The 27,713-nt window shown below is 55.3% G+C and overlaps 2 protein-coding genes and 1 long non-coding RNA gene across 8 annotated transcripts in view; 1 reads left to right on the top strand and 2 right to left on the bottom strand.

The window, feature by feature from the left end:
- Window positions 1-3,282: 3,282 nt before the first annotated feature.
- On the bottom strand, window positions 3,283-8,971 carry Gm35102. Of its 3 annotated transcripts, XR_003949631.1 has the most exons (4): window positions 8,219-8,971; window positions 7,312-7,479; window positions 6,973-7,025; window positions 3,283-6,868 (listed from the first exon to the last, which is right to left on the bottom strand). It is a non-coding gene; the product is annotated as a predicted gene, 35102 (long non-coding RNA). The 3 variants fall into 3 exon arrangements; XR_003949630.1 differs by lacking the exon at window positions 8,219-8,971 and having other exon boundaries at window positions 6,973-7,064; window positions 7,312-7,552; XR_381018.3 differs by lacking the exon at window positions 8,219-8,971 and having other exon boundaries at window positions 7,312-7,552.
- Cabp7 (calcium binding protein 7) lies at window positions 7,618-17,905 on the top strand. The gene is made up of 5 exons (NM_138948.4): window positions 7,618-8,178; window positions 14,285-14,428; window positions 15,131-15,243; window positions 15,520-15,673; window positions 15,849-17,905. The coding sequence occupies exons 1-5, from the start codon at window positions 8,070-8,072 to the stop codon at window positions 15,974-15,976; spliced, it is 648 nt and encodes a 215-aa protein (NP_620398.1). The 5' UTR covers window positions 7,618-8,069; the 3' UTR covers window positions 15,977-17,905.
- Window positions 17,128-27,713, bottom strand: part of Zmat5 (zinc finger, matrin type 5) — a 33,014-nt gene continuing 22,428 nt past the window's right edge. For all 4 annotated transcript variants that reach the window (NM_026015.3, NM_001356391.1, NM_001356390.1 and 1 more), the window contains exons 3-6: window positions 26,150-26,212; window positions 24,530-24,610; window positions 22,619-22,730; window positions 17,128-17,465 (exon numbers count right to left, since the gene is read on the bottom strand). In NM_026015.3, the coding sequence (NP_080291.1) occupies window positions 17,336-17,465; window positions 22,619-22,730; window positions 24,530-24,610; window positions 26,150-26,212 (386 nt within the window). In that variant the 3' untranslated portion in view covers window positions 17,128-17,335. The remainder of the gene's footprint in view (window positions 17,466-22,618; window positions 22,731-24,529; window positions 24,611-26,149; window positions 26,213-27,713) is intronic.

Raw genomic sequence — 27,713 nt, 5'->3', positions numbered from 1 at the left:
CTGGTAGCTTCCCCATTTGACAGGACAGGATTTTTATCTTCCCAAGCCCTACCTCTGGAGTCGTTTGATGATGTAGGGTGCTGGGGCACCACCTTCTGCTTGCTGCTTTGGGGCTGAGGAGTGGGAGCTGGGTCAACCAGGAACAGACACCAGGCAGGAGCACCCTCCTAACCACTGTCCTGTCTCATGTCAAGACTCCAGCCCTCAGCCTCATGTCCCTACAACATGACTTCGCCTCCCAGAACACTTCTGCAAGAAGCCTCTAGTCCTTCATTCAATCAGAGGTAAACAGAACCCAGATCAGACAAGAAAAGCACAGGCGTGTGCTGTGGGTCACACTATAGATGCTTTATTGTCAGGATGACGACAAGAACCATCACTTGTCTGTTTTGTTGATTGATTAGTTTAAAGCAACGGGAGCCAGAGAAGACCCATCTGAGAGGTGACTTCTAGTACTGAAAAGATGGCTCAGCATTTAAGGAGACTTGCTGCTCTTCCAAAGGACCCAAGTCTGATTCCCAGTAAACCACCTGTAACTCAGATCCATGAGATCTGGTGCCCTCTTCTGGCCTTTGCAGGCACTGCATACAAAAAGTGCACATACACCAACACACACATAAATACAAATTTCTAAAGGGGGGGTGGGAGAAAGAAAGAAAAGAAAAGTGCTGTTTGAATTAAGGCTTGAAAGAGTGAGCCACAGGGATCCGAAAGGGACCCTACAGCATTTCTGGCAGGTGACAGGGGCTGCAAAGGCTCCAAGTCAGGGGGTGCCACGAACTCTGTCGTGAAAAGGTCAGGATCAGGTGAGGCTGCTAGAGGAAGTGAGAGGAAAGAGGCATCACTGCCCCTGTGGACACTTCAACTCTTCCTGGGACCTTGGACAGCTGAGAGCTTGAGGGAGCACTGTAGGCTAGGGGCTTAGTGGGCGGGGCCGGGAGGGCAGAGGCTCGCCTTCTCGGGTCTGTCTTCTCCCTCCCTTCTTTCTGCTTTTCCCCCATTAGCAAATGTTTGTATATTTGTCTAGGGGTGTGTGTGTGTGTGTGTCCAATCAAAGGAATGTCTCCTTTCTGTTTCCTCCAAGGCTATCCCATGAGGCTGGGCCAGGAGCCAGACCCCCCCACACAATACCTTGCACACACCCTGGAAGGTCAGCTCACGTGGATCATGTGTGTATGAAAACTGACCACGTGTTTGGTATCCAGGGCTGGTCAGCATGTGTCACACATATGTGGGAAATTATTCATTGAGCATACATAAGGGTGTCTTCCATTGGGAACAAGAGTGTAGACATAGGATCCCTTCCTCTCCTGGATTCTTCCTTCGGGGGCTGGGTGGATAGCTGCACAAAGCCCTGGGGTCTTTTGCCAGCACTGTAAAAAAACTAACAATAAACAATCGGATATGGACCTTCTGTAGCTGGTCCTGTGAGCGGGAGGGCATACAAGGTGTCCCTCTGCTCCAACAGAACGGGGCTGTGGGCTTCGTGGTATTCCTCACGTAGCACTTTGCATGAATCCTTGCCTCCCAACGTGATAAGCAAAGCCATTGCCAGGCCCCCACCCCGAGTCAGGCACCGAGGGCCCCAGTATGGAAGATGAGCATTGACCCAGCTGTGGTAAGAGGCGCTGTCTGCTGTGCCCTGCCCCCAACCCTGCATACCCCCCTCCAGTTCACCCTAGCCCCCTACTGCTTCTCTAATTACGCAGCCATAAAGCACAAATCTCTAACGATCCAATTAGTAACGCCATTGCTGCCCTGTCCAGGATTAATTACCAGTTAAACTGCAGCTGGTTATCGTCACTTAGGCTCAACATGAGGGGTGCTGTGGCCCGTGAGGGACAGAGACCTGGCTTGGCCCTGGAGGTATCCTTACCCAACACCTCCAATGCCTCCGTCTAACTCAGTTCCCTAACCCCGGGACTCAAAAGGATTATAACCTAGCATCACACAGACCTGGTGGCAGCCAGGGCTGAGGGACTCCCCAAGCCCAGCTTCTTCCAAGGCAATGCTCTACCTTCACGACTCCCATACTTGCGTGGACCAAATCATTTCTCTTCTACATCCTGGGTTGATGCCAAGCTAACCTCAGTAGCCAGGCTATGGCTGCTCATCTCCATTTTGACCTCACTGCTTCTGTTAAAGTCCTTTGACCTCTTTCTCTGCCCCCAGGCTTGCATCTGATGTCAAGCCCTGTTTCCTTCCCAGGGGACACAGGTGTCCATTTAGGGCCCTCAGTGCTTTGTGTGAAAGCAGGAGAGGTCTCTGCACACAGAAGCAGAGTCTAGGAACTTGCTGGCTACTTCCCCTGGGCAGAGAACCCTATCCCTGGAGGTATACAAACAAACTGCATCCAGCCATTTGGGGGCAGGTCTACCTGAGGTCCCTGACAGGGAGGACTGCCACGGAAATATTTATGCTGACCTGGACCTCAGGATCAACCCCTTCATATCTTATTCTTTCTGGAAAAGGGGGGGGGGACCCAGACTCTTGGAGCTCCAATGACTGTCTAACCTGTAGATGCCTCCCAAGGATGGGTATAAACTCGACAGCTCCGGGCTGTAGGCCCTCACCTCCTAGATCTGCACATCTCAGTGCCTGATAAACTTAAACGTCATGTGCAGAGGAGAAGAGCAGAGGGCTGCAGGGTCCTAGTCTTTCTCTGGCAAGAAGCACTAATTTCCAGTGCCCATCACCCATGGCTGTGGCACCAGGCTGACCTGGCCCGAGCCTCAAGACAGCTGGTTGAACTTATTATAGGCATCAGACTGAGACAGAAGTCTGGAAGGCCAGAGCTGTTAGCATCCACCCTGTGTCTTCACCTCTCCTACATACAACTATCTCATAGGACAGGGACCCAGAGCAAGGGGCAGGCTGGTGACACCATAGTTCCCCTTCCCTCTATGCAAAGTCCTCATTCCAATACAGCCTCATAGCCCCAATACAGCCTCACAGGCTAAAGACCAATCAGGCCCCAACCAGAGCCTCCCATTTTCCAGAAGGGAAGACTGAGGCCTGAGGCTAATAGGAACAGGGTTTTCTAGGCAAGACAACCTGAACTCTTCTTCTTCTGCCCAACTCATATTCCCTTCCAGCCTTCTTTGTTCTAGCCCTGGCCCTCTCTCTCTCTCTCTCTCTCTCTCTCTCTCTCTCTCTCTCTCTCTCTCTCTCTCTCTCTCTCTTGTTGTTGTTTTTCAAGACAGGGTTTCTCTGTGTAGCCCTGGCTGTCCTGGAACTCACTTTGTAGACCAGGCTGGCCTCAAACTCAGAAATCTGCCTGCCTCTGCCTCCCAAGTGCTGGGATTAAAGGCATGCGCCACCATGCCCGGCTCAACCCCGGCCGTCTTAGAGGCTCCAGTCAGAGTATGCCCAGTGCAAGCAGCATTTCTCAGGATAAGGGGCTGTGTGCCTGAGTGTGTGTCTGGTGGGCTAAGTTTCTATGGAGACTGGTGACTAGCCTTGCCCGGAGGGTCAGAAGGGTCTCCCTGTTTGTGGTCACATCTCTCTGTCATTTAGCTTGCTTCAGTACAAGAAAGGGAGGTCACTCCTAGGCTCTCGTGGGAGTCAGAGGCTTAGGAGTTCTAGAGCCAGCAACAGTGACATCAGGAGCCCTTACCTTCATTACTCAGCAGATCTTCGTGGCAGCATGGGCCTATTTCACAAGTCAGGATACTAAGGCCAAGACAGTTGCCACTACCATCAGGGCACAGAGCTAGTGACAGCCTGTATTCACCCTGAACCCAGCATCTCCAGGGTCTTTTCCATATTCAAATTGCTTCTAGAGGAGCAAGAGAACTGAAGGCTGCCCCCCCCTCCATGTCCCTCAGAGGCTGCTCATATTGACATGCTTGGTCCCATCGCCTTCAGGGGCCAGGACCTGAAGGCTCAGAGGGATGCCCAGCACAGGACAGGGACAGAGAGAGCAAAGGGGCCCATAGTTTCCGGACTGCACCCTCTCCTGGCCCAGTCTGAGTCTGCAAGCTTATAAATTCCATTATTCATCAACTGAGTCCCTGGACAATGAATATTTTATTCACCTCCAGATACTGTCCCCGCTGGGTTCTTTGAACAATTTTGTTCTCTAGCCAAGAAGCAGAGGCCAGAGCCTCTGCTGTCCCAAGACTCCTCTTTTCCCCAACCTGTGCCTCTCTGCCGCTTAGCTCCTCTCCAGTCAGGCCTCTTGGCTCTGGCAACACTGTGGCCCATGGCCCAGGCATGACCTTCCTGCCTACCTTCTCCTCAGTTCGCCTTCCTCCCTGGTTGGGATTGTCTTGCTCTGCTAGCTCACTTTGGGTCAGCTCAGGGCCTGCCCGAGCTCTGCTGGGCGCTCTCCCTGGTGCTGAACGTGGGTGTTCAAGAGGCAGCGGGTATCAGCGGGTAGGTCCAGCCAGGGAATGCGCTATCTGGAAGTATTCTCTTGAGAAGAGAGGCCTCCAGCAGTGGGAAGGTAGGACCTTGGTCTTAGGCAGGATGGGAACCCTGCAGGTCTTGGGAGGAAGGGGTCAGTTTCGGGGCTTGGTAAACCTCTGTCCCTGAGATCCCTGGAAACACCTGGGACCCAAGCGTCTCTCCCGGTGGGCACCCAAGGAGTGCCATGTGATGGCAGTAGCACCTTCCCCAGAAGGGGGAAGCGACAGACATAATTCACACCTTGTGATGGAGCCATCTGCTCCCCTGATGTGCAGTGGAGAGGACAGGGCTGCTGTGCCGCAGGCCAGGTGGGTGACTGTCACTCACTCTCATTCATTTCACAGGTGTTCCTATTCTTCCACCCCAGCCCAGCTCCATGCCACACATGGTGGGTCTGAGGGATGCAGCCACAGAACCCGCTTTCTAAAGCTAAGAGTGATCTCGAACCACTTCACTCCACAGCAGACTTCTCCTGGCTTGATGAGATAAAGAGCCACCATGTTCCCTACCCCACATGTGTGACATACAGAGCCTGACTGTCCCGCATGCACTTAGATGCTCTCCCATTTAATAAACAAGTAAGCTGAGGCTCAGGGAGGACACTAAATGTCATACACAGCACTGGAGGGTGGAGGAGGTTGACTGGTTCCTAGAGGCAGCCAGGATTCCATAGTCTAGAAGATGGGTGAGGGCCAGCATGTCCCAGAGCTTGGTTTCAGGACCTCCTGCCTCTGCCTGGGTTCTCAACTCCAGCTCTTCCTCAAAGGGCTCTGCAGCTGGATTTGGTCCCTACAGCTCCCTCAGCAGGCATGCCCCTACCCGTAAATGGGAGCAAGGCATTGAGGAGAGGGACTAGGCAGGTGGCTTGCATAGCCCAGGGATGTTCTATGTCCCCTGTCAGCAGACAAAGCAGAACAGGTATAGCTGCTAGTGTGAGAAACAGTGTTAAGAGGTGGCCCACTGTGTCAATAGCTAGTGTCCTGGGCTGTGGCTTTGCCTCAGGGGAGAGAAGAGGGACCAGCTTTGAGTCACCAGGGGACTGAAATGTCAAAGATGACCCTAGAGAGTGTGGTAAACTATGATACTAAAGCTATCTTTCGTTATCTGCCACTTTGATCTGGAGGCTACCTGCCCTGGGGAGTACCCTGGTCACATGACTGGACACCTTGACCCTTTGGATTCGGACCAAGGTTAATGTCCGGGGTGGGGGCAGCCCCTGAATCCAGGGACACCTGTACCTTCAGCAGACTCCCAGGGCCTGGTCTGTGAAGGATTCCCACTTGATTAGTTCTTGATTTCTTTTTGCCCCTTCTTTTGAGATTTCCCTGGCTGGGCAGCTAGGCTTCAGGGAAGCCTCCCAAGAACGCTCCAAGAGAGAGTGTTTCCTGCCAGTCTGATAGCAGACTCCAGCTCTCTCCCTTAGCCCAATAGCAAACTGTCTGGAAAGGCTTAGCAAGTAAGGTGCTTGCAGATCACCCCTACAACACCCCCCAGTGACTGTTCTTATTCCCATGGAAGAATTCCCATACTAATGGGAAACTCCCAAGAGATTCAGGGCGCATCATCAGGCACCTTCCATGTTAAGTCGCTTCATCCTCACCTCTGCCCAGGAAATAACATAGAGGCCCTGAGAGGTTAAGGGGTATGGCTAAGGTCCCATTGAAACAAGGTGGTAGATGCAAGAGCCCAGGGCTCGCTGGGTTGGCGGCTAGTTCTTCCTGCGTCACAGCTCTGTTCTATCAGAAATCTTAAAGGAGCATAAGCACCCAGCTGACCTGATGGATGCTCAAGTGCGCAAGAAGAGCTTTGGGGATGGGTGCTTCTCAGGGGCTCTTACGACTCCAACTATAGGTCTGAATAGATAGCAACTGGCCAGAAGCCTGGAACAGACATTCAGATGGGAGCCAGGGTTTGTCTGGCTTCTCTACAGGTTTCACATGCCTATGAGAAACCCAGAGCCCTAGACAAGTCCTAAAGGTTCAGGCCTGCCTTGGCCCAGGGTGGCTGGGGGTGTTGTCTCTCACTGAGCCCCTCTCTCCCGGCGCCAAGACAGGGCTATGATTAATCAGCGACAAAAGCAGAAACAAGCAGAAAAATGTAATCAGCCAGGGAAGGGCATGGCCAGGCTGTGGCAATCAGCTTTCCTGCTGGGGCCTTTGGCTGATTGGACCCAAGGGGGCAGGGAGATAGTTCAGATGAGGGTTCCAGGAATGAGACTGAGGCCAGCTGAGGCCCACCCAGGCCAGGGGCTCACCAGATCCCATAATTGTACACGGAGACACACACATCTGTGCTCGGATACGCATAGCACTCCCAGCCCAAGGGCCTTCGCACCTGCCCACACCTGCTTCCGGGCTTCTGCCCTTCGCTGCCAGCTCACAGCTCACATGTAGGTGGCCGTGCACAGTTCAAACACTCTCATCTGCAAGTGGGTTTGAAAACGTATCTTCACAGTGTCCTGAACGAAAGATGAAGAGAAACGCATGCACATGCTGCCCCCCCCTCCAGACACCTACCCCCACCCCCATAGAACACATGCTAAGGACCGGAGGAAGGTCTAACCTGCAGCCATGTGACCAACAGGCTCTGGGTCGTCTGCCTCCTCCTCATGGCCCCTGGGGACATGAGACAGACCTTGGCTCCTGCTCTGCAAACTGAGAGGCAAGGGCTCAGGAAGGAGCCAGGACAACAGCCCTTTGTGGGATCAAGTCAACTGCTGGTGTCAGCCACAGGCCAGCGGAGTCTCCTGCAGATCTGTGCTTGGCCTCTGCCTGCTGGCCCTGCCTGGTGACCTTGGCCAATGTCCTTTTCTAAGCCTCAGTTTCCCCACCTTGGAGCCTCTCCTGGCACCAACTTGAGGATTACTGGTCCTGAGGACCCTCGCGCCTGGAGCAACCTCACCTTTCTGGGTCTCTAGTCGTTAGTTCTCAGCTCTCCGCTCTCGCTGGGGGAGGGTTAGTGGAGGCAGGTGGGATAGGGGGTACAAGGAACGGCTCCACCCCTGGTCCACACCACCCGGGTCCTGCTGGCTGCTAACGTGGGGTGCGGGAGACAGCAATCCGAAGCAGACTGGGGGAAAAGCAGAGTCGGGGAGAACCAGAGAAGGCGCCCGGGAGGGCTTGGGGTGGCCGCTCAGGGGCCGGCAGCGGGAAGGGGCGGGGGCGGGAGGGGCGGGCGGGGGAGGCGGGAGCGCGGCGAGCGCCGCACAGAGCAAGCGAGCGAGCGAGTGAGGAGTGCAGGCGGCGGCGGCGGCGGCGGTGGCGGCGGCGGCGGTGGCGGCGGCGGCGGTGGCGGCAGCGGCGGGAGCCGGAGCGGCGGGTCGGGCAGCCGCACCAGCGAGCGGACGAGCGGGCGGCGAGCAACGCGGAGCGCGCGGAGGGAGCGCAGCGCGCAGCGGTCCGAGCCAAGAGGCCGGAGCGGCGCCGCCCCCGCCATCCCTGCGAGCCCCCGGCCGGGATCCCAACGAAGGAGCCGGCGGCATGGCCCGACAGCCCGGGGCGCAGGGGCGCTAGGTCCCGGACGGGTGCCCATTGCCTCGCCGCCGCCACTGCGCGCCGCACCGCGCGCACCGCCCGCTCCAGCCGCCCCCGGGGCCGCCGGCGGCCCATGAGCCCCGGCCTCAAAGTTTGCGGCGGGCGGGCGGGCGCGGAGCCTCCAAGATGCCGTTCCACCCGGTGACGGCGGCGTTGATGTACCGGGGCATCTACACCGTGCCCAACCTGCTGTCGGAGCAGCGCCCGGTGGATATCCCTGAGGACGAGCTAGAGGGTGAGTGCCCTGCCGGGACCCCTGCCACGAGCCCTCCTACCTGTGCGCCCTGGTGCCGCGCTGGCCCGGGGAGCCCGGGACCCTGCTGCGCGACTCGGATGAGCGGCTACGCGGGAGGCGGGACGGCCGGGTGGCCCCGGGCGCCGCGGTGGGGGTCGCCGCGGCGCAGGAGCAGCCCGGCCCCTGCCCGCGTGGCCCCCAGCGCTGCGGAAACTTGCGGGGCCCCGCAGCGGGGTCACTGGGCCGCGTGGCCGGCGGTGACGGTGCGGCAAGGCGGCGGGGGCTGAAGTGGAGAGTCCGAGCTGTTGCCCCCCGCGCCCGCCACCGGAGCGTCCGCATCCTGATCCCTTCCGCGGCGCCCGCCCGTGGCTCTGCGCTCCTATTGACATTCCGCTCGTGTCGCGTTGAGAATCCAATCTGCTCCGGCAGTGGGAGAAGGGGAGAGAGGGCGACTGCCCCGCTCTTGCTGGGTGCAGGGCTACCCCCATCCCCTTCTGCGGCCCTGCGAGGGACCCCCCACCCGTGCGCTGCCGAGGCAGCTGGGAGGCGTTGGCGACAACAAGTGGCCGGATTGGGAGGCTCGGTCGCGATAGCAAAAGCCTGGAAGGAAAGGCAGAGGCCGGAACCTAAACCTCCCCCCGACCCTAGTCCCCGTGCCTTTCGGGAATAGGGACCGCACGCAGGCAGTTGGCTATTGAAGATCAGAGCAGCAGGCCGAGGCTGGGGTTCCTGGATTGAGTGTCCTGGGGCGCAGTGAGACCCCTGGGGCCTTCCTAGCTTTTTCTCTGCTGAGATTGGGGGCGGGGGTGTGCTCAAGATTCCCCTCCCCCCAGGCCTCTTGAGGCCCCATATGGAGTGGAGTCGGAGACTCTGAGCTGATGGGAGTCTTGGTCCCTTAGGGTGTTTGTCGGCTGCTGGGGGAGGGGTTGAGATTACCCAGATGATGGGCCTGTCTCCGGTCTCTGTAGTCAAGGGGTCTCAGCTTTGGGGTCCCACTTGGGCTCATAGGAGTGAGTTGGAGTGACCAACATAGGAAAGGATACTAGTGGGAGCCCAGGGGAAGCCATTCGGGAAGTCTGTCCTCAGCCCAGGCCTGGTCTGGGGCAAATTTTGGGCGAGTAGACAGTGGAGAGAGAGAGAAAGGGTGCAACTGCCATGCTCACTGCACCACAGTCCACCAGACACCCACTTCCCACACCCCCCATGAACTCAGAAGCAGGAAAAGTCGCAGAGGGGCTCTCAGCCCCAACAGTGGAGGCACAGATGGAAGGATGTGTGCTTAGTCTATACCCCGGAAACCCCAGGTCCTGTCCTGTCTGGACCAAAGCAGAGCCTCCTCCAGGTTGAGGGGAAGAGATGGGGCCCGGGAGGGGTGCAGGGCGCAGGCCAGTTTCCCTTTCCTTTACTGCCTTTAATTCTGAGCCACGCAGAAGCGTCCATCCACCCCTTTCTCTCCACTCTTGGGACAGAGGCGGCATGTCTCCCCAGAGAGATCCAGCCTCCTTTCCCCTGCTCCCAGCACCCCCCACATAACCTGGCCCCATGACTCCAGGTCTCACTGGATCCCCAGTCAGGCTATCGAGAAGCTGAGAGAGACAGTCGTGCAGGGGTGAGAAGCGCCAGGGTGGGCAATGCAAGGGCAAGGAGGCCCACGCTCCCTCCGAGCCATCCCGTGGTCATGCTGGCAGAAGCCCAGTGCTGTTAGTCACCATCACATCAAATACACTCCCTGCTTCTCTCTGGTCCCCTTTGGACTAGAGGAGGGGCCCTGGTGCAGGGGGCACCTGAAGGACAGGGCCATCCCTGTGACTGGCAGGTGGAGGGCACAGAGCCAGCAGATGCCTATGGGCATCTACACATTAAGGCAGTAAGTTCTCCAGACCCCTCCTTGGCTGAAAACCAGGTTCTGGGCTCCCTGCAGTGGGTCTTGAATGCCAGGGCTGGGTGCAGAGCGGCTGTCCTTCATACAGATGCCACTTTTGGTTCCTTAACTTCTCCAGTACACACTACTCTTCCTGTCCCCGGGCAGTCTGGGTAAGACCCAGGCCCTGTTGGCTGGAAGGGATCAGTGAAGCAGCCCATAGACTAGACAAGGGAGTCGGTGACCTGGGGTGAAATGCTGCAGACACCTCGTGCTGCCTGCTGCAGAAATCCAGGGGGCGGTCAGTCTGCATGGGGGAGGAGGACCAGAAGCAGCAAGGGAAGAGTAGAATGTGGGGGTGAGAGGAGAAGAGTCAGGCAGTACTGGGTTCGAGTCTCTACACCCTGGGCTCAGGGAGTGAACTTGGACTCTCCCTCTCAGAGTTCGCCTCTCAGAGTCTTGCTTTCCCCATCAATAAAAGGGGATTGGCACTGTTGTCACCCGGACGGATGGCACTGTTGTCACCTGGACGGATGGTGGCCGAGAATGCTGTGGGAGTACTCAGCACAGGGCCTGGCCATGGGGGCTGAGGACCCAAATGTAGGAAGAGCACTCCAGACTCACGAGCTTGAAGCAGGCTTCGCAGCAGGGCAGCAAAGGGCATGAGTATTGGGCCAAGGAGGCAAGCTGAGGACCAGGACTGCAGAACTTGAGGTCCTAGAGAGGAAGGGGCTAGGCAGAGTGGGCTAGGCAGAGTTAACTTGGAGGCCCACCCAGCCCCATGTACGAGAGGCAAGGGTGCTCCCACATTCCTCCTGAATATATCACACCATGGCTGGAACATAACCACTTTCTAAAATGCATCCAAGTGGGGACCTCCAGCAACACTGAGACAGTGTGCTCACCTAGACAGTAGGGTCCAGCATGCAAAGGCAGGGATGGGACTGGCTTCCTGAAAGAGAGAAGCAGCTAGACACAAGGCTGGGTTCTGGAATGGAATGAGGAGCCTCTGTTGAGGGTGGCCAGTTGGGGACCACTGGGGAGCCCCCTTTTCTGCCCTTGCTTCCTGAATCCCAAGCCCGGCAGCTGCCTCTGCACAGGCCAGAAATTCAAGGATGGAGGATTGGGGCGCAGAGCCAATGCTGCGGAGAATGGCAGCCACCATAGAGGGTGACTACTGCCCCTTCCAGTGTTCCCTCTCTGTCCAGACTCAAACTCTCCGGCTCAGTGCTGCATCCTTTTGGGTCTGCAGAAGACGTCAGTCCCAGTGCAGCTCCACAAGTTGGGAGGGTCTGGGAATCTCATGTTAAAAACGGAAGGTAGGGGACAAGATCAGCCTGGAAACCTAGAGGCCCTGCCAGCCCATTTCCAGGCCAGACATCCCCATGCCAAGATGAAGCACAAGTTTTGCCTGGCCTCCCTCATGGGGCCGCGAGGGAGCAAGGCTTTCGGGGAATACATCTAGTAGTGATTGTCTACGGCATACAGTGACAGGGCATCCTGACACCCACCCCCCGTGGGGCCCTTAGCAGAGGCTAGACCTCAGCCATGGAACAAGATTTCATCCTACTTCACAGCCGAGGCATCAGAGATTCAGAGGGAAATAAGTGTCTTGCCCAGGTCGCTTGGCTGCTGAGCAGGAGAACCAGACAGAATTCAAGGCCGGGCTTTGAGTTCTGGTCCCAGCTATCAGGCAGGCCAGTGAGGCATCCCACCCAGGCTTGCCCCAGACTTCCCCTTCCTCCCGCACTGCCATCAGAGATGGTCTGATTTACAAGGCTCACCTTGGGTGATTCTTCTCACTTAATCATTGCAGAAAGTTCCATTGCATAAGTAAACAGCAACATCACACCAGAGCTGGGATTCAAACCTGGGTCTGGGATATCAGAATACTTCTCTGGCTGAGAAGACGATGCCTGAACTGGACCTCTTGTAGGCAGATGGATGGAGTGGGCTGGGATAGTGTTCTGAAGCACTATGTGAGCTAGGTGTGCTGGAAGGGGGGAGGGGGATGCACAGATGGAGAGTGGCCAGCTGTGGATTTACCCAGCAGCCTTGGGAGGGAGGTCAGCCCTGCCTGAGAAACGTCTTTGGTACTCACACAGCTGTCTTGGAGCCTGTCCCCTGAGCATACATCCCACGATTCACTTGCTCATTATTGTCTCTCCTGCCTGGTGCATTTTCCTCAGGGCCCTTGGAAAAGGGCATTGAGGCAGCCCCACAATTGGAGAGTCACCCTGAAACCTGCCAAGGTGGGAAGTGTAGCTCAGGCCTCAGCACAAAGCAGAGAGTGGCTTCCATAGCATCCCCACTGTATCTAGGACTTCGGCTTCCTTCCTCATATCTAGGCAGGGCTCCCTTACGGGCCTCAGACTCCAAGGGGTACAGTTTCTGACTCTGAAGTTCCTCAGACCGACCCGTGGCTCCAATTCTCTCTTCTGTGAGGTGTGGAGACATCTGTTTGAGCCTTCCTTGGAGTGCTCTCACATTCAGTCCTTTGAGCACGTTTATCCTTTCAAGGACAGGTCCTGTTCTCGGTGATGGGGACTCTGTGGACAAGACCCACTCGGTCTCAGCACAATCCACTCGAGGGAAAGAGCAGGAGTGTGGTGGGATGGGCAACCAGAGAACAGGCAAGGCCAGGCAGGGGCAGAGCGACAGAGTCCTTCAGCTGGGGGTCTGGGCTACATTTGAGTTTGACATGAGGACAGACAAAGCTGCAGGTACAAAGCAGTCTTGGTGTCCTCTGGGCTTGAGGGGCTCCCTGGACACCAGTCCAGAAAGGTGACAGCACTGGTTAGAAATAAGAGTAGGGAGAGAGGGGAGAAAGAAGGAGAGAGGAGAAAGAGCGCGGGAGAGAGGGAACTTAAGCACACCTCTGCACTATCCAGATGCTTCAGGCAAATGGACTTCCCACAGCAGCTCCGGGTTCTCCCCAGCAGCCCTGGCTGCTGCCAGGTCTTCATTTCTGGCCACAAGGGGCACATCGCCTCTTTCAGGGCCCAGGAAAATGCTGGGTGGTCCTTGGCCTAGAGCTGCTAGGGTCCAAGGTTTTCTGCAACCCCTGGGTCTGACTCAGATCTACCAGCCCAGCACTTTCCTTGCCCTGACGCTCCTAATTCAAAAAACAGACCCTACAACTTGCCTGAGGCACGTGTGGGTAATGTCTACCCCAGCCGGACAGTGGGACTCTGACCTCAAGACCTCATCATGTGTGATCCTACATGAAGAGCCAGACAAGGATCAGGGCCATGGTTTTTACTCTGTGGCAGGGCCAACAGGCTGGCCTGCACTCCCTCTTCTCAAAGTATAGGCCCCTTACAAGCCATTTCAGGGCTTATGGAGCCCTAAGGCTTGGGATAGTGTAACCAATAGGATAGTGTAATTGCCCTGAATTCTCACTGAACCAGGCTGGCCTCCTGCCCTCCTAAACCCTTGTAGGTCTGCAGTGTGGAGCACTTCATCTGTCTTTATATCTCTCTCTCTTTCACACACACACACACACACACACACACACCCCTACCTTGACTTTGCCCTGCTGAGTGAAATTCTACCCAGGGTACAATTCAGGCAACGGCCATGAAGGTGGCAAGTGAACAAGTTGCCCACGGGGGCTGGAGCTAAGGACTGCAATCTGTCCCTCTAGGGGAATGCTCTTTAGGATCCTGCTGGGTTTGTGAGGACAGCAGAGAGACAGGCAGGGCAAAGGTGAAAGGTTCCTGCTGTGTTTGCTTTAGTGGTGCTCCCACATATCACCCATTTGCTGTGCATAAGACTAAGGTTGGCCTAAGAGCATATACTGTGTTATTTGGTCCCAAAGTCTAAATCAAGTGCATTGTTCCCCAGGTCCAAGTGCAGAATCCCTCTGGCCCTCAGGCCTCAGTCTTCTGTCATCCCACCATGAGTTAGTGCTGCCTGACCGGAACAGGAAGTCCAGCGGGAAGGGGATGAGGCACGATGGTGCCACATGATCATAGGGAGCCTCCAGCAGCTAACCTGGCCAGCGGGTCTGGTGCTCTCCCTGCGCCCACCGCATGGTGTAGCCCTGAGCACGGCAGGGAGGCTGACAGACCCAAGCACGGTCACTGTCTCAGGCCAGATGTACCTTCATCTCCTCTTCCCTGTCTGCCCAGAGACCCTAGATCACAGCTCAAGAGTGTGTCCTGGATACCCTATGACTGGCTCTCAACAGGCCTATAGGTTGCTGGGGACAGGGCCGGTTTCAGCTTCTCTGTTCCTCCGCAGAGATCCGAGAGGCCTTCAAGGTATTCGACCGGGATGGCAACGGCTTCATCTCTAAGCAGGAGCTGGGAACAGCCATGCGCTCCCTGGGTTACATGCCCAACGAGGTGGAGCTGGAGGTTATCATCCAGCGGCTAGACATGGATGGTGAGATGCCCTGCCTCGGTTTACCCGCCCACCGTCATCTAGGCCCCGGGACCTGAACCGTGGAGTGGATCTGAGTCCACTCTGGCCTTTTGCTTCCTGTGGTCATGATCTACAACAGTTCTCATCCTAGAAAGTGGAGACCAGAAGAGGTGTGACAGTCCCAGCCACATATGGGTCAAACTGCCCCTCCCACTCCATGATCTGAGAAAGATTTTAAGTGTGGAAAAGGAGGGTGGGATAGCTAGCTCAGCTTCTACCACCCACAGCAATAGTGGCTGCATCTGCCACCTGGTATTTTTACTAACGCTAACTACTGAGAATGACTAGTAACACCAAGTCCCCTCTGTGCCCGCGCACCTGTTGCCTCTCCCCCCCTCCCCCCAGAGCGAGCTCCTTTCCCATCTGCACGGCCGAAAGGATGATCAGTACTGTGCTGAGGGCCATGAGAGTTCTGAGTGTACCAGGAGGGTGTCCCACATCTGGGGACCATCTGCTGCTCACCTCCCACACGGCCTCCCATGGAGCTCCACCACATTTGGTAGCCTTGACATTAGCTTCAAGCCTGGTACATTAGGCACCCCTGAAATTGATTGGAGGCTGAGGTCCCACGGTTGGTCAGAGGCAGGCCAAGACTCCATTTCATGCCCTGAGCTCTGGGGTGCCTGCTCGTGCTGTCTCAGTTTGACCCTGTGCCCACTCTAGGTGACGGCCAAGTGGACTTTGAGGAGTTTGTAACCCTCCTGGGACCCAAGCTCTCCACCTCGGGGATCCCAGAGAAGTTCCATGGCACTGACTTTGACACGGTCTTCTGGAAGGTATACCCTGGCAACTGGGTCTCTGCTAGGTGGAGGTGTCATGGGGCCTGTGAATGGTTAGACCCACGCCACAGTGAGGGAGGGAGGGAGGGAGGGAAGGGTGACCACTGTTCCCTGTGTCCTGTTCCCTGGAGGCCTGGGCTCCGAGGGGATGGAATAGCTGTGTCACTGTTACGGAACCTGGAGACCTTTCGTCGGGACTGTGCACTTACAGGGTGCTGGGTGGGGGCTGTGGCAGGGTAGTAGGCAGAACACTTGTCCCTTTTGCCACCCAAGTGTGACATGCAGAAGCTGACAGTGGATGAGCTGAAGCGGCTTCTCTATGACACCTTCTGCGAGCACTTGTCCATGAAGGACATAGAGAACATCATCATGACAGAGGAGGAGAGCCACCTGGGCACTGCTGAGGAGTGTCCCGTGGACGTGGAGAGTGAGTGGCCTGCCTTGGGTCTCTGTGGGTGGGCACGTACCCAGGGTTTGCATAGAGGGCCACCTTATGTATCCCAGCCCGGTGTTCTCATGCCAAAGTGCAGCTCTGATTCCATCCCTTCGCTGTCCTGTCCCCCTTTGTCTCTCTCCCTGGTGTTCCTGGTGGGCGGCTGCAGCCTGTTCCAACCAGCAGATCCGCCAGACGTGTGTGCGCAAGAGCCTGATCTGCGCCTTCGCCATCGCCTTCATCATCAGTGTCATGCTCATCGCGGCCAACCAGGTGCTGCGCAGCGGCATGAAGTAGGCACCGCGTGGGTGCCTGCAGTGCCCACTCCACACCCACTGCTGCCTGCAGCCCTTCCCCCAGCTTGCTCCCTGGGCCACCACCCCTGGGCACTTTGAGCCTGGACAATGACCATCCCAATCCTCACCCCTTAGGCCTTGCATGGAGCCATGGCTCAGCTGTGGAGGACCTGGTGGTGGCTTTGAGGACAGCCCTAGCCCCCATCCCCTGCCTGTGCCCTCCCCTGGCCTGTGTGTAGCATTCACTTCCCACCACTCAGGAGCTCCTGGAAGAGGAGGGGCTTGTGCAGGAGCCCCCAGGATCCAGTTAGTGCTGCATTCTTTTAGGCAGGCAAGAAACTCATGTCCAGAACAGTGGGCAGGGTGGAGGTGGGCAGGGCTGAGGCTCCTGGGTCTCCGACACTCCTTAGACCCAAAGCCAGTCCTCCATGCATCTTCTGGGGCCTGTGCCTGAGGTTTTAAGGGCCTGAGATCTGGCTTCGGATTCTTCTTCCACAGGGCTTTTCAGGAAAGGCAGATGCTCATACAAGATGGGGCATGAGAGATAGCCCCAAGGCCCATTAATTTCTGAGCCATCCACCAAAGGCTTAGAGACCAAGGGCCGAATTGTCTCCTAGCACAGAACCTAGAGGCCCAACTGAGGAAGGAAGCAGAAATCCTGTAGCTCGTGTGACTCCCCACTGGCCAGGGTGTAACCCTGGGAGGCCCTGAGCCATTCCCTAGGGATCTGAGTCCCCTGAGGGTCTGCCACAGCCCTGCACTGTCAGTGGTCACAGACTACTCTTCCAAGTTCAGGGCCTGCCCTCTTGGGGACCCCACTTCTCTGTACCCTCGAGGCTGGCGACACAGCTCTCATGCTTGCTCCGCCTGTGTCACGCCGTTTCTTGGCACCAGCTCAGCCTAGGCAGATGCAAGCCTTCAGCTCTTCAGGGGCCGAGATGGTTGGCAGTCCTCGGCTCCCTTCCCCAGCCTGGGGCCACTTACTAGCTGGGCCGCCGCCACACTGGCATACGCTGTGCCCAGCCTGGCTGCTCTACTGATCCCTAAGCACCCTGGAGGGGACACTGTCTCATTCCAGCTCACCTGTCCCCTGATGGAGGCAGGAGGACAGAACCAAGAGCATGAGAGGCAGCAAGAGAGACAGGCCAGCCATCAAGGACAGACTTTTTTATAAACATTCGGATGTTTCTCACCCATCTTCTTGAGAAACGCCCTGAGGGATGGTGGGTGGATGGGCGGCCAGGCTCAGAGGCCCCAGGGAGAAGGGAGGGAAGGCAGCTCTGCTTCCTCGGTTAGGCAATTGTCTTTACTGTGACTGATGAGACAGGTTGAAGTCAGGCAGGGGGAGGTGAGGAAGAGCTCAGCCCCACTGGACTTTGGACAGTACGGACCACCCTCCAGGTGGGGGTGCCCGCAGGGAGGGGGGCAGCTCCTGCATTGGCGGCCAGCCCACTGGATACTGGAAGACAGTGGTTCTGATGGGTTCAGCCCTGGAGAGGAAAAAGGTAGAGGATTAGAGCAGAGCACCTCACAGATTCCACCTTACTCTTCCAACTTCCCGACTGTCAGAAACGGTGGTCACCTGCACGGCCCTTCTGGAAGTAGAACCCTGATAACATGCAGAACCTCTGAGCCCAAAGTGGGGGCTGGTCGAGGAGACTCAACTACCAGAATGGCCTTGGGCAATATGGAACTACCCTTAGCATCCACCTGTGGGGACTGGTTAAATATTTATGCACGTCCACAGCAGAGAATGCTATGCAGCCTGTGTAAAAATCAAGGCCTATATGCACTGATGAAGAAAGATATACTATGTGAGTAAGGAGAAAAAGCAGCTTATAAAATAATGTATATAGCATGATACTATTTTTGTTTAAAAATATATAACATATATAAATGCATAAAAACAACCCTGGAAGTTACAGCGAAATGTCAGCCCTGGTTCTGTCTGAGTGGGGTGGGTGGGGTTGTTTCTTTAACCTCTTTATACTTTTCCAAAGTCTTACAAGCACACGAGCCTCTGGCAGCAGGAAGGCCTTACTTCTCATCCCGTTCACTTGCCCCCTTACTGATTACCCCTAAGCTCAGGGCCCCTCTGAAGTGGTCCTTAGGAAGGGAGGGTCCTTGGGTGCATCCTGGAACACCCAGACCCGGGCAGCATGAAGGCAGGCCGCCCTGCCCCCACCTAGACCCTGCAGAGTTGGGCCCAGCTGCCTGATGTCCCAGGGGGGCCCTGCTGACCAGGCTCTTTGATGCCACCTAGGGACTCTCAAAGGGTGTACACTAGTGGTAGAGATGGCATCTATACCCCAGACCCTGCACCAGGGGGCCATCCAATGACAATAGTCATGTCAGGCTAAGCGCTCTCTGACCTAGAGAAACCCTGGGATCCTTATGCGAAACCCGTTATTCAGGTAAGGCTGAACTATCAGGAGGGGGTCAGCCACACGTCCAAAGTTTCACAAGCCTCTGCTGTGCCTGCCTTTTGCTTCCTTCTACCTCAACTTTCAGGAACTTCCTGGCAGCACCTGGCCATCTTGGGTAGCAGGCAGCCTGCTCTCTGCAGAAAGAGAAAGACCTGAGCCTCCTGGGAGGTGTCTGGACATGTCAGGCCTGAGCAGTGGTGACGGGGACCACCTGAGAGTTTGCCTGGCCACATCCATCCAGCCTGCCCCAAGGCACACCAGAGCGGAGAGTGGAGCTCTTGCTGAGTGGGCAGGGGCACCCCCCTGCTCAGCGGCTCACTGCCTGCTGGAAAGTGCAGAGAGCAGAAAGCAGCTCCCAACATGATTTATGGTGCCAGGGGATGTTAAAAGCTCCATCAGGCACAGAGAAGACTGGGTGTAGGAGAGACTCCACAGTTGCTGAAGGGAATGCCCCAGGTGTCAGCCAACCTGGAGCTTCCCCTGGGGGGGTCCGCAGTAATGGCGAAGTTCCCCAGGGAGGAGTGGTCTTGGGGAGTTCCTGCCCCCTAAGCCTCACACCTGTTCTCTAAGAAGTGGCTCAGGCAGTGTACTGCCTGTGAGGCTCCCTCCCTACAGGAAAAGGGCATCCTTCACAGACCTTGCCAGGACCCTGCCTCACTGGGTCACAGGGTCACAGGTGTGCAATGCTCATCATGGCGTGCTTGCTCTGCACAAGGGCAGCAGCAGCAGCCTGGCATGTCCCCAGCCCTGGTCCTTATCAAAAGGAAAGTCTTACAGAGGTGAATGTACAGGGACGGAGCGCTGGCCCAGAGAAGGGTGCCTGCGGAAGATTAAAGAGGATAAACGCACAATCAGAAGAGCCAACAATAGGAAGCGTGAACAGCGGCTGCCTGGCCAGCCAGGGATTAGTCTATGTGTCCTGGCCGCCTGAGGCCAGTGGCTCCTTTCTGCAGCTTCTGTCTGCTCCTGGCTGGTTTCTCAGGGTCAAGGCTGAGGAAATGGCCAGACACCAACAAGCTAAGAGCTCCCCCCTCCCCGCAGCCCCCAAGAGTCAGCATGGTTTTGTAGGGATTTTCTGCTGGGAGTGCTGGAGCCCACAGGTCTGTGTGGTGCTAGATGATCCAGGTAGCATCTGTGCCCTGGGGGGAGAGCACACATCCTGAGAGGAGGAGTCCCCAAAAGGGGCCCTGGTGCTGTCAGCCAGGCTTGGTCCGAGCTGCCCTAAATGTGTCATGTCCCAGGGCATTGTTTCTGCTTGTAGGCTGAGTAGGGTTCCGCCAGGAGAAGGAGGCCAGTGTCCAGTGTGACCCAAGTAAGGTTAAAAGGCAGATAGCGGACCGAGCCTTGAGTCTGGGGTCTTCCTAAGAGGACACTGCAGTGGGCATTGGGAGGTTTCAGGAGGGGTGGCCTAGTGGGGCTGTGGCGTGGTCAGGAGCTGTAGAGGACAGCCCAGGGGCAAAGGGGACACTGTCCCCACAGGGCTCCTCTCCAGGACTGGAGGCAGAACAGGGCACAGAGATGCAGAGGCAGAACACAAAGCTGGAGAGTGTGAAACAGAATGGGGACACATCTCAGAGTAAACCATCTCTCTCTGCTGGTAACTCCTTTCAAGGCTAGACAAGCTTGCTCTGCCCTGAGAGGAAGTCATCTTGCCTGGAGCCTCAGGAAGCTGGGGATGAGGCGGAGACAGACAGCAGGCAGCTACAGAGAAGAGCAATTCCCTGGAAGTGGCCAGAAGGAGAGTGGCCCCGAACCAGGATTCAGAGTTCTAAGAACCTAGGGAGGCACAGATGCATCTTCCCCCACCTAGTTACTGCCACTGTCAGCTGACACCTGGGGTGGCTGGGCAAGAGGGGCTGAGGGTCCAAGCAGCAGGGCCTCCATGCCTGGCCAAGGACACAGGTACCTGAGGAAGAAGAGCACACTGCACAACTGCACAACAATGTGCTGGGCTCCCTAGATGCCTGGGACCGCGTACAGGACACACCATGACCACCAAACCGCGCCATCGTGTGGCCACAACTTGGAGCAGTGGCTTGGGCTAGTCAAGCCTTCTCAGTTCCCCTGTGCCATCCCCCTCCCCCGCAGCCCCCTCCCAGTCCCACATCCACACGGAGAATGTCTGTCTGCACTCAGGCGGGCACCGTGGGCTTGCTCACACTCAAGGCCTGAGACGCGATCTTCCTGAAGCCTTCTCACCGTCCCTGGGTGCCCAGGCTGTCACTCACTCCCAGGGAAGGAGACTGCTGAGGCAGAGCAGAGGAGTAAGCAGGCAACACCCCATAGTTAGCAATCGGGAAGCTCAGACAGACCCTTATGGCGGGCTCAGAATGAATATCCGTGACCCTCTGACTAGCACGAACCCTCTGACATAGCAGAAGGAACCTACATTCCTAGACAATGTTCAAATCTACATCCCTTTAAATGAGTCCAGAAGAAAGGGTGTCATATTCTGTTTAAGTTATATCTGTAGTGTGTGTGTATGTGTGTGTGTGTGTGTATGTGTGTGTGTGTATACACACACACACACATACACACACACACACATATATAGCTAAAGATTTATTTATTTTATGTATGAGTGCTCTATCTGCATGTATACTTGTGTACCAGAAGAGGGCATCAGATCTCATTACAGATGGTTGTGAGCCACCACATGGGTGGTAGGAATTGAACTCAGAACCTTGGGAATAGCAGTCACTGCTGAGCCATCTCTCCAGCTCTGTACTATATATATTAAGTGGGGACACAGACACAGGGCACAGGTTTAAAAGTGAACAGGGCTGTAGAGGAGGCTCAGAAGCTGAGAGCACTGGGTACTTTTCCTTTTTTTTTTTTTTTTTGGTTTTTCGAGACAGGGTTTCTCTGTGTAGCCCTGGCTGTCCTGGAACTCACTCTGTAGACCAGGCTGGCCTCGAACTCAGAAATCCGCCTGCCTCTGCCTCCCAAGTGCTGGGATTAAAGGTGTGTGCCACCATGCCCGGCTGCACTGGGTACTCTTGCTTATTTTTTTTAAAAGATTTATGTATTTATTATATCTAAGTACACCACAGTGTCTTCAGACACTTCAGAAGAGGGTGTCAGATCTCATTACGGATGGTTGTGAGCCACCATGTGGTTGCTGGGATTTGAACTCAGGACCTTTGGAAGAACAGTCGGGTGCTCTTACCAGCCCCCTGCACTGGGTACTCTTATAGGTGATCTACATTTGATTTCTAGCCCCGACATGGCAGCTCACAACTATGTGTACCTCCAGCTCCAGGGGACCCGAGCCCTCTTCTGCTCTCCACAGGCACACATGCACATGGCACACAGACAACTATGCAGGCAAAACAGCCATGCACATAACAATGAAGCTGCTGGAGTTTCTGGAAAAGGTAAATTACAGAGCTGCTCAATGCCATAGCAGGGGCTGGAGAAACAGCCCCACAGGTGAAGGTGCTGCGCCGAGGCTCCCGACCCGGAACCCACATGGGGCAAAGGGAGAAGTGACTCCACAGAGTTGTCCTCTGACCCACCTGCATGCCCTGACTCGCGTGTAAATGTGCATACCTCCTCCCAAATAAATGTGAACAAACAAAATAAAATAACCACATGATCCCTTTCCTCTGGGACAGGCAGCTCAACACTTACCCTGAGGCAGAGCCTGGAGGGAAGTTTTCCTTCCACAGAATGTCTGACAGACACCCTTATCATAGCTAAGCCACTGTCCCTTGGGGCCACAGAGATACACGGAGTCTGAAAATCAGGAGTAACTGTACAAAGCCATGCACAGCTTAGCCCTTCTTCCTCCTGTGCCCTGCCTTGTTGATCCCATGTGGCTACAGACGCTCCTACCCCAGCCCTGAGCATCTGTCTGATGAAGTGTGGGCTGCATCCTGACTCTCCATGAGAGGACAGCACATGGCCACATCTCAGTAGCTCCTGGTATAAGAAGAGAGGATCTGGGGATGCAGTGGGCTAATGACCTTGTTGACTCTGTGAGTCTCTGCTTCACAGAGCCCTACAGGGGACTGTGAGCACCAGGAACATAAGGAGCTGCCATAGGCCGTGTGACCTTTAGTCACGGCCAAGTGGGGAGTCACATCTGTTTCCAGAAAACTCTGTAGTGGGAGTTCACGGCTGGTCCCTGGGCGTGGGCAGTTCACAGAGATGCCTCATCTTCCCCCAAGGAAGGCTTTCCCAGTAGGAAAGGAGGGATAATCCTGGGCCCATACCTGCTACTTGGGGCTGAGCTTAGCCTCTTAGCTCTCTTCTCCAGCCAGTCCTCCAGGTGGCCCTCAGGAAGCTCGGCGGTCTCTAGGGGCCATTCTCTGGCCCGCCTCTCCTCTGTGGAGAACAGAGTGACAAGGAAGGGTGAGGGACAGCCCTGCTGGCCTGAATCTCACTCTTCCGCAGAGCAGCAGGTGGTGCTGAGAAGCCCTGGGGTGATGTACTGGCCTGTCAGAGGAAGTGGGTCAGTAGGTCAGGATCAGAGCCACCGGTCTGTCCCCTTATTCCACTAGCTCCCCAGCTCCTCTGTGCACAGTGACCTAGTGATCGCAGCCTCGCTCTGCTCTCTGTCAGAGACATGCTGGCTACCTCCAAGCCTTGGGGAGCTAGAAGCAAGACAATGAATACAGAGCTTCACTCTCAAGAGGGGTTTAAATTGGGGGTGCAGGAGGCAATTTGGACTGTAGGATGGTGTTGCACCCGCCAGGTCTCTAACCCTAGGCACAGTAATAATAAGTCTTTTTCCTGGGCTTTCTCCTCACTGTACTAAAAACCAAGCAATGAGTGGAAAGAATTCATCCACACTGGGTGAGAGCTAGTAAGTCACACTCTGAGCAGTGTGGGATGGGTCTTTTTATTTCATGTATGTGAGCATACTATTGCTCTCTTCAGACATACCAGAAAAGTACATGGAATTCCATTACACATGATTGTGAATCACCATGTGGTTGCTGGGAATTGAACTCAGGACCTCTGGAAGAACAGTTAGGGCTCTTAACCACTGAGCCACCTCTCCAGCCCTGTGGGATGGGGGAGGGGGTCTTGAGCCAGGGGAAAATAAACTGGTGGATCCATATTGACTCAGCAGCAGGCTCTGCACCGACACCGCATAGGCATCTTCTCACCCACCTTCACAATTACTCAGATGCCAAGGTCACAGGGGAGCTGATGGAACCAGAAGCACTTAAACTGTCGGCTGCCCTAGGCCTCAGCCTGGCTTTGATCCACTGAACCCTGCCTCCTGCTCAAGGCCTGTGGCCTCTGTTCCCTCCACTGTAGGCCAACCACTCATTCCTTGACAGCACATGTGTAGCCAAGAGCTGGAGACTGCAACTGCCAGGACGCCAGCTGCCCCAGGGGTGAGGGTGGGGGAGCTCCTGGAAACCCTACGTGCTGCCTGCCAGCCTGCAGGGCCTTCTGCTTCAGAGCTGCCTCATTTTCTCCACTTGTTCAATAAGGTGCTACAGGTGACAGTGAGGGGCATCCAGGGGGAACCTCCCGGGTCTGTAATTGGGAATGAGCAGTGAACCCAGAGGCAGCCGTGCCAGTCTCATGGAAGTCACAATAACCAGGCTGCCCGGAGCCTCAGCACAGGCAGTGCTCTCTTTGGGGGGGGGGGGGGGGGGGATGGGAGGCAGGTCTCAGGTCTCAGGCTTGAACTAGCTATGCAGTTCAAGTTCAGCAGGACAACTTTAAACTCCAGATCCTCCTGCCTCCACCTTTCAAGTCTGAGATCACTTGTGTGTGTCACCAAGCCCAGTAGGGAAGTATCTTTGGCAGCCTTCGTCCTCATAGTTGTAGGGTACTTGCCTGGTGCTGAATAAGGACTCAGTGTTTCCTGACTGCAGGGGAAGGGGAGGGGAGGGGAGAGAGGTAAGCATCCCAGGACAACAGAGACTAGTGAGGGGCAGAAGGGGAGCCGAGGGCATACCTCAAGGTCCTGGGAAGAAGCCACTGTGCTTCATTTCTGAGGGACACAGCCCTGTTCCTGACCCAACTGGAAGGTTTGGGGGTTCCCCGTCAGCCTGGGCAGTCCTTGCTTATTTACACAGCACATGCCAGTAAGGGAGAGCGTGGGGTGGCACAGGGCAGCCTCTCCCATCCCCACCCGCCAATCCTGCTTCACCTCTACATACCTTCCACCTGGACGCTCAGCTCCTGCAGATCTTGTTCTGACATGTGGGAAAACCTGCAGTTGGAGCCAAAGTCGCACTGGCCTGCAATGGGAAGACAGTTACTCTCCACTGAGGAAGTTTCTGCTGCAGCTGAGGGCACTCTGACAGACAGGTCTCAGAGTTTTAGGGCAGGAGTTTAGGGTCTAGAGTAGCAGCCCCAGTCAGGAATAAAAAAATCCAGACTCTCTGTGGCTCTACTCACATTCAGGAGCCTGAGGTGCCAGTCTGGCCCATCAAGCATCAGGACTCCGTGAGAGTCCGGCTGAAGCCACACAGGCATGAGCAGGCCACGCTTATCACCAGTCCGTGCATGGGGCTTGTATCTGTGGGGCTCAGTGAGCTGCATGTGGAGTCCTGAGAGGCTCACGCTTCCTCTCTAGGTCGCCGTACACGCTGTGCCCCTGTCTGGCGCTCTGCCAACTCACTTAGCTTGTGCATGCAGCTGGACTGCTCCTCGGAGACCTTGGAGGCATCTTTGCCAAGGAGAAGTCAATGTTTGGATGACTTCCCCGTTATCAATCAAGGAATCTGAAGTATGTCTTTCGAAATTACAGACCAGTGGTGTCCTCAGCTAGGCTAACTAGCAGCAGCAGCACACATACCAAGGCCAAGCCTGCAGGCCTGGTGGTCACTGGTCAGGCAGCACTGTCTCCTGAGGGGAGTCTGGACTTGCCCACAGTAAGCACCTGAATACACGATGTGGGTCCTTGTGGTTTCTACCTTTGTTTGGCTGCCCAGGAGCTCAGGCCAATCCCTTAGAGGAGCTCACAGGCCCTCTAAAACAGCAGAGACCAGTTATGCCACCATCGCCTGACTTTCCACCCTTCACTGTCTTTACTTCCCTTGCTTACTAATATTTTTATTTCTTTTTTGAAATATATATTCTTTTCTCTAAATACAGGGCTTGCCACATACCCTTGACTGGGCTTTAATTTTTTTTTATGTGCTTGGAGGTTTTTTTTGTTTGTTTGTTTTTGTTTTTTGAGACAGGGTTTCTCTGTGTAGCCCTGGCTGTCCTGGAACTCACTCTGTAGACTACGTTGACCTCAAACTCTGAGATCCGCCTGCCTCTGCCTCCCAAGTGCTGGGATTAAAGGCGTGCGCCACCACGCCCGGTGAGCTTGAATTCTTAATGCTTGTGGCTACACCTCCCAAGTGAAGATGGGCCAGCACCAGCACACCAATCCTATACTCATTTCCTTATGAGTTTAGGCCTTCAAAGGAACACCTAGCACACGTGGCTGTGACTCTGAACTTGTAATTCTAGACCTGTTCTTATCTCTGTTCTGCTGGCTGGGAAAGAGAACACAAGAGATCAGGCTCCCTGGCGAACTTAACCAGCTGATCTATGACCTCCGTAGTCTTCCCTGGCTTATGTCTCTGAGGGCTTCTTATTCTAAGTGAGCCAGTAAAATCCTATTCAACATCTGAGGGTCTTTCTAGGTGAGAAGACCTTCCTAGAGATGTTACAACTGACCAAGACTACAAGTAGTTTAGTAGGCAGGGACTGGAGGAGACACGACTGGGTGCTGTAGGCCAGACAAGATGACGCTTTTCTGTCAGGAGCAGAGTTGAGCTTACCTGTCAGCAGGAATTTCCTGCAGGGCCGCTTGTTCTGTTCATCCAGCAAGATGGCAGCTGCATCTGGAAGAAAAGGCTGGATTCAGATGGCTCCACCTGGGAGGGAGAGCCTCGGGGTGTGACATCAGTGGTACACAGCCCTAAGGAGAGAGCTCTCTATCCATGGAGGAGTGTAAGCTGGGGTTGGCCACAGTGATGGAGATGGACAGAGGTGTTCAAATCGAGGTAACCTCCACTCCCTACACCCACTCGGGACCAGCTAAAACCATGAAGCAGCTTGAGGCTAGAGGCTCTGAGCAGCAGGTTGTCTGCACAATGGGTTCAGATGGGGAAGTTTATTTGAAAAATCTAGCACCACAGGACCTCTGTGTACTTCCTGCAAGCTGGTGAGCAGTCACAGAGCACACACATGTCCTACTCCATGGCAGGCCACACATACAACAGTGACCTATCACTTAGTGATGTCATGACTGCTCTAGTTGGTGACAGCTACACAACAATGTGTCCTTGTTATTAAGTGACACATAGTATTTCAACATGAAAAACTTTTCTCAAAGTCCTGATGCACAGGATGGCATCCCGCCAGGGCCTAGGTATGGCTTGAAGAGGGAGGCTGTGACCCCCACTCTTCATTTCTCCTGGCATCAGTGGTGGAGACTCAAAGCCACACCAGCACAGCCTGTATAGGGCTTCTCAGCAGTCATTCTGGATGCTAATTTAACTCTGGTTTCTAATTTCTCCTCTCTTTATTCTCATTGTACAGTTATCGGTTTTAAATTTGTGGGCTTCTCAGCCGGGCGTGGTGGCACACGCCTTTAATTCCAGTACTCGGGAGGCAGAGGCAGGCGGATTTCTGAGTTGGAGGCCAGCCTGGTCTACAAAGTGAGTTCCAGGACAGCCAGGGCTACATAGAGAAACCCTTTCTCGAAAAACCAAAAAACCAAAACCAAAACCAAAAACCTCTGTAAGTAGGCCAGGCATGGTGGTGCACACCTATAGTCCTTGACACTTGGAAGGGTGACTGACAAAGGACTGTTTGAGAATAGGAGTTCAAGGTCAGTTTAGGCCATAGAGCCAGATCTTCTCTCTCCCTCTCCTCCCTCTCCCTCTCCTCCCTCTCCTCCCTCTCCCTCTCCTTCCTTCCTTCCCTCCTTCTCCTCCTCCTCCTCTTCTTCTTCTTCTTCTTCTTCTTCTTCTTCTTCTTCTTCTTCTTCTTCTTCTTCTTCTTCTTCTTCTTCTTCTTCTTCTTCTTCTTCCTCCTCCTCCTCCTCCTCCTCCTCCTCCTCCTCCTCCTCCTCCTCCCCCTCTCCCTCCTCCTCCTCTTCTTTTTTATTTCATTTTTCGTTTTTGGTTTTTCAAGACATGGTTTCTCTGTGTAGCCCTAACTGTTCTCAAACTCAGAGATTCCCGTCTCTGCCTCCTGAGTGCTGGGGTTAAAGTTATGCACCCAGCAAGATCCTGTTTCAAAACAAACAAACAAACAAACAAACAAACAAACAGACAGACAAATCTGAATAAACGCCTGACCTCGGAGGGCCTTCTATCCACCCTGGACAAGAGGAAA

Source organism: Mus musculus, chromosome 11 (genome assembly GCF_000001635.26).
Source record: "Mus musculus strain C57BL/6J chromosome 11, GRCm38.p6 C57BL/6J".
Taxonomy (NCBI): Eukaryota; Metazoa; Chordata; class Mammalia; order Rodentia; family Muridae; genus Mus; species Mus musculus.
The sequence above is the reverse complement of the archived record's forward strand: the minus strand, read 5'-3'. Positions and strand labels throughout refer to the sequence as shown.

Excerpts from the sequence above, each read along its gene's own strand:
- Cabp7 (NM_138948.4), top strand. The coding sequence starts at position 8,070 with ATGCCGTTCCACCCGGTGACGGCGGCGTTGATGTACCGGGGCATCTAC. Across the intron at positions 14,429-15,130 it reads CCAGCGGCTAGACATGGATG|GTGACGGCCAAGTGGACTTT; the intron begins GTGAGATGCCCT and ends TGCCCACTCTAG. Across the intron at positions 15,674-15,848 it reads GTGTCCCGTGGACGTGGAGA|CCTGTTCCAACCAGCAGATC; the intron begins GTGAGTGGCCTG and ends GGGCGGCTGCAG.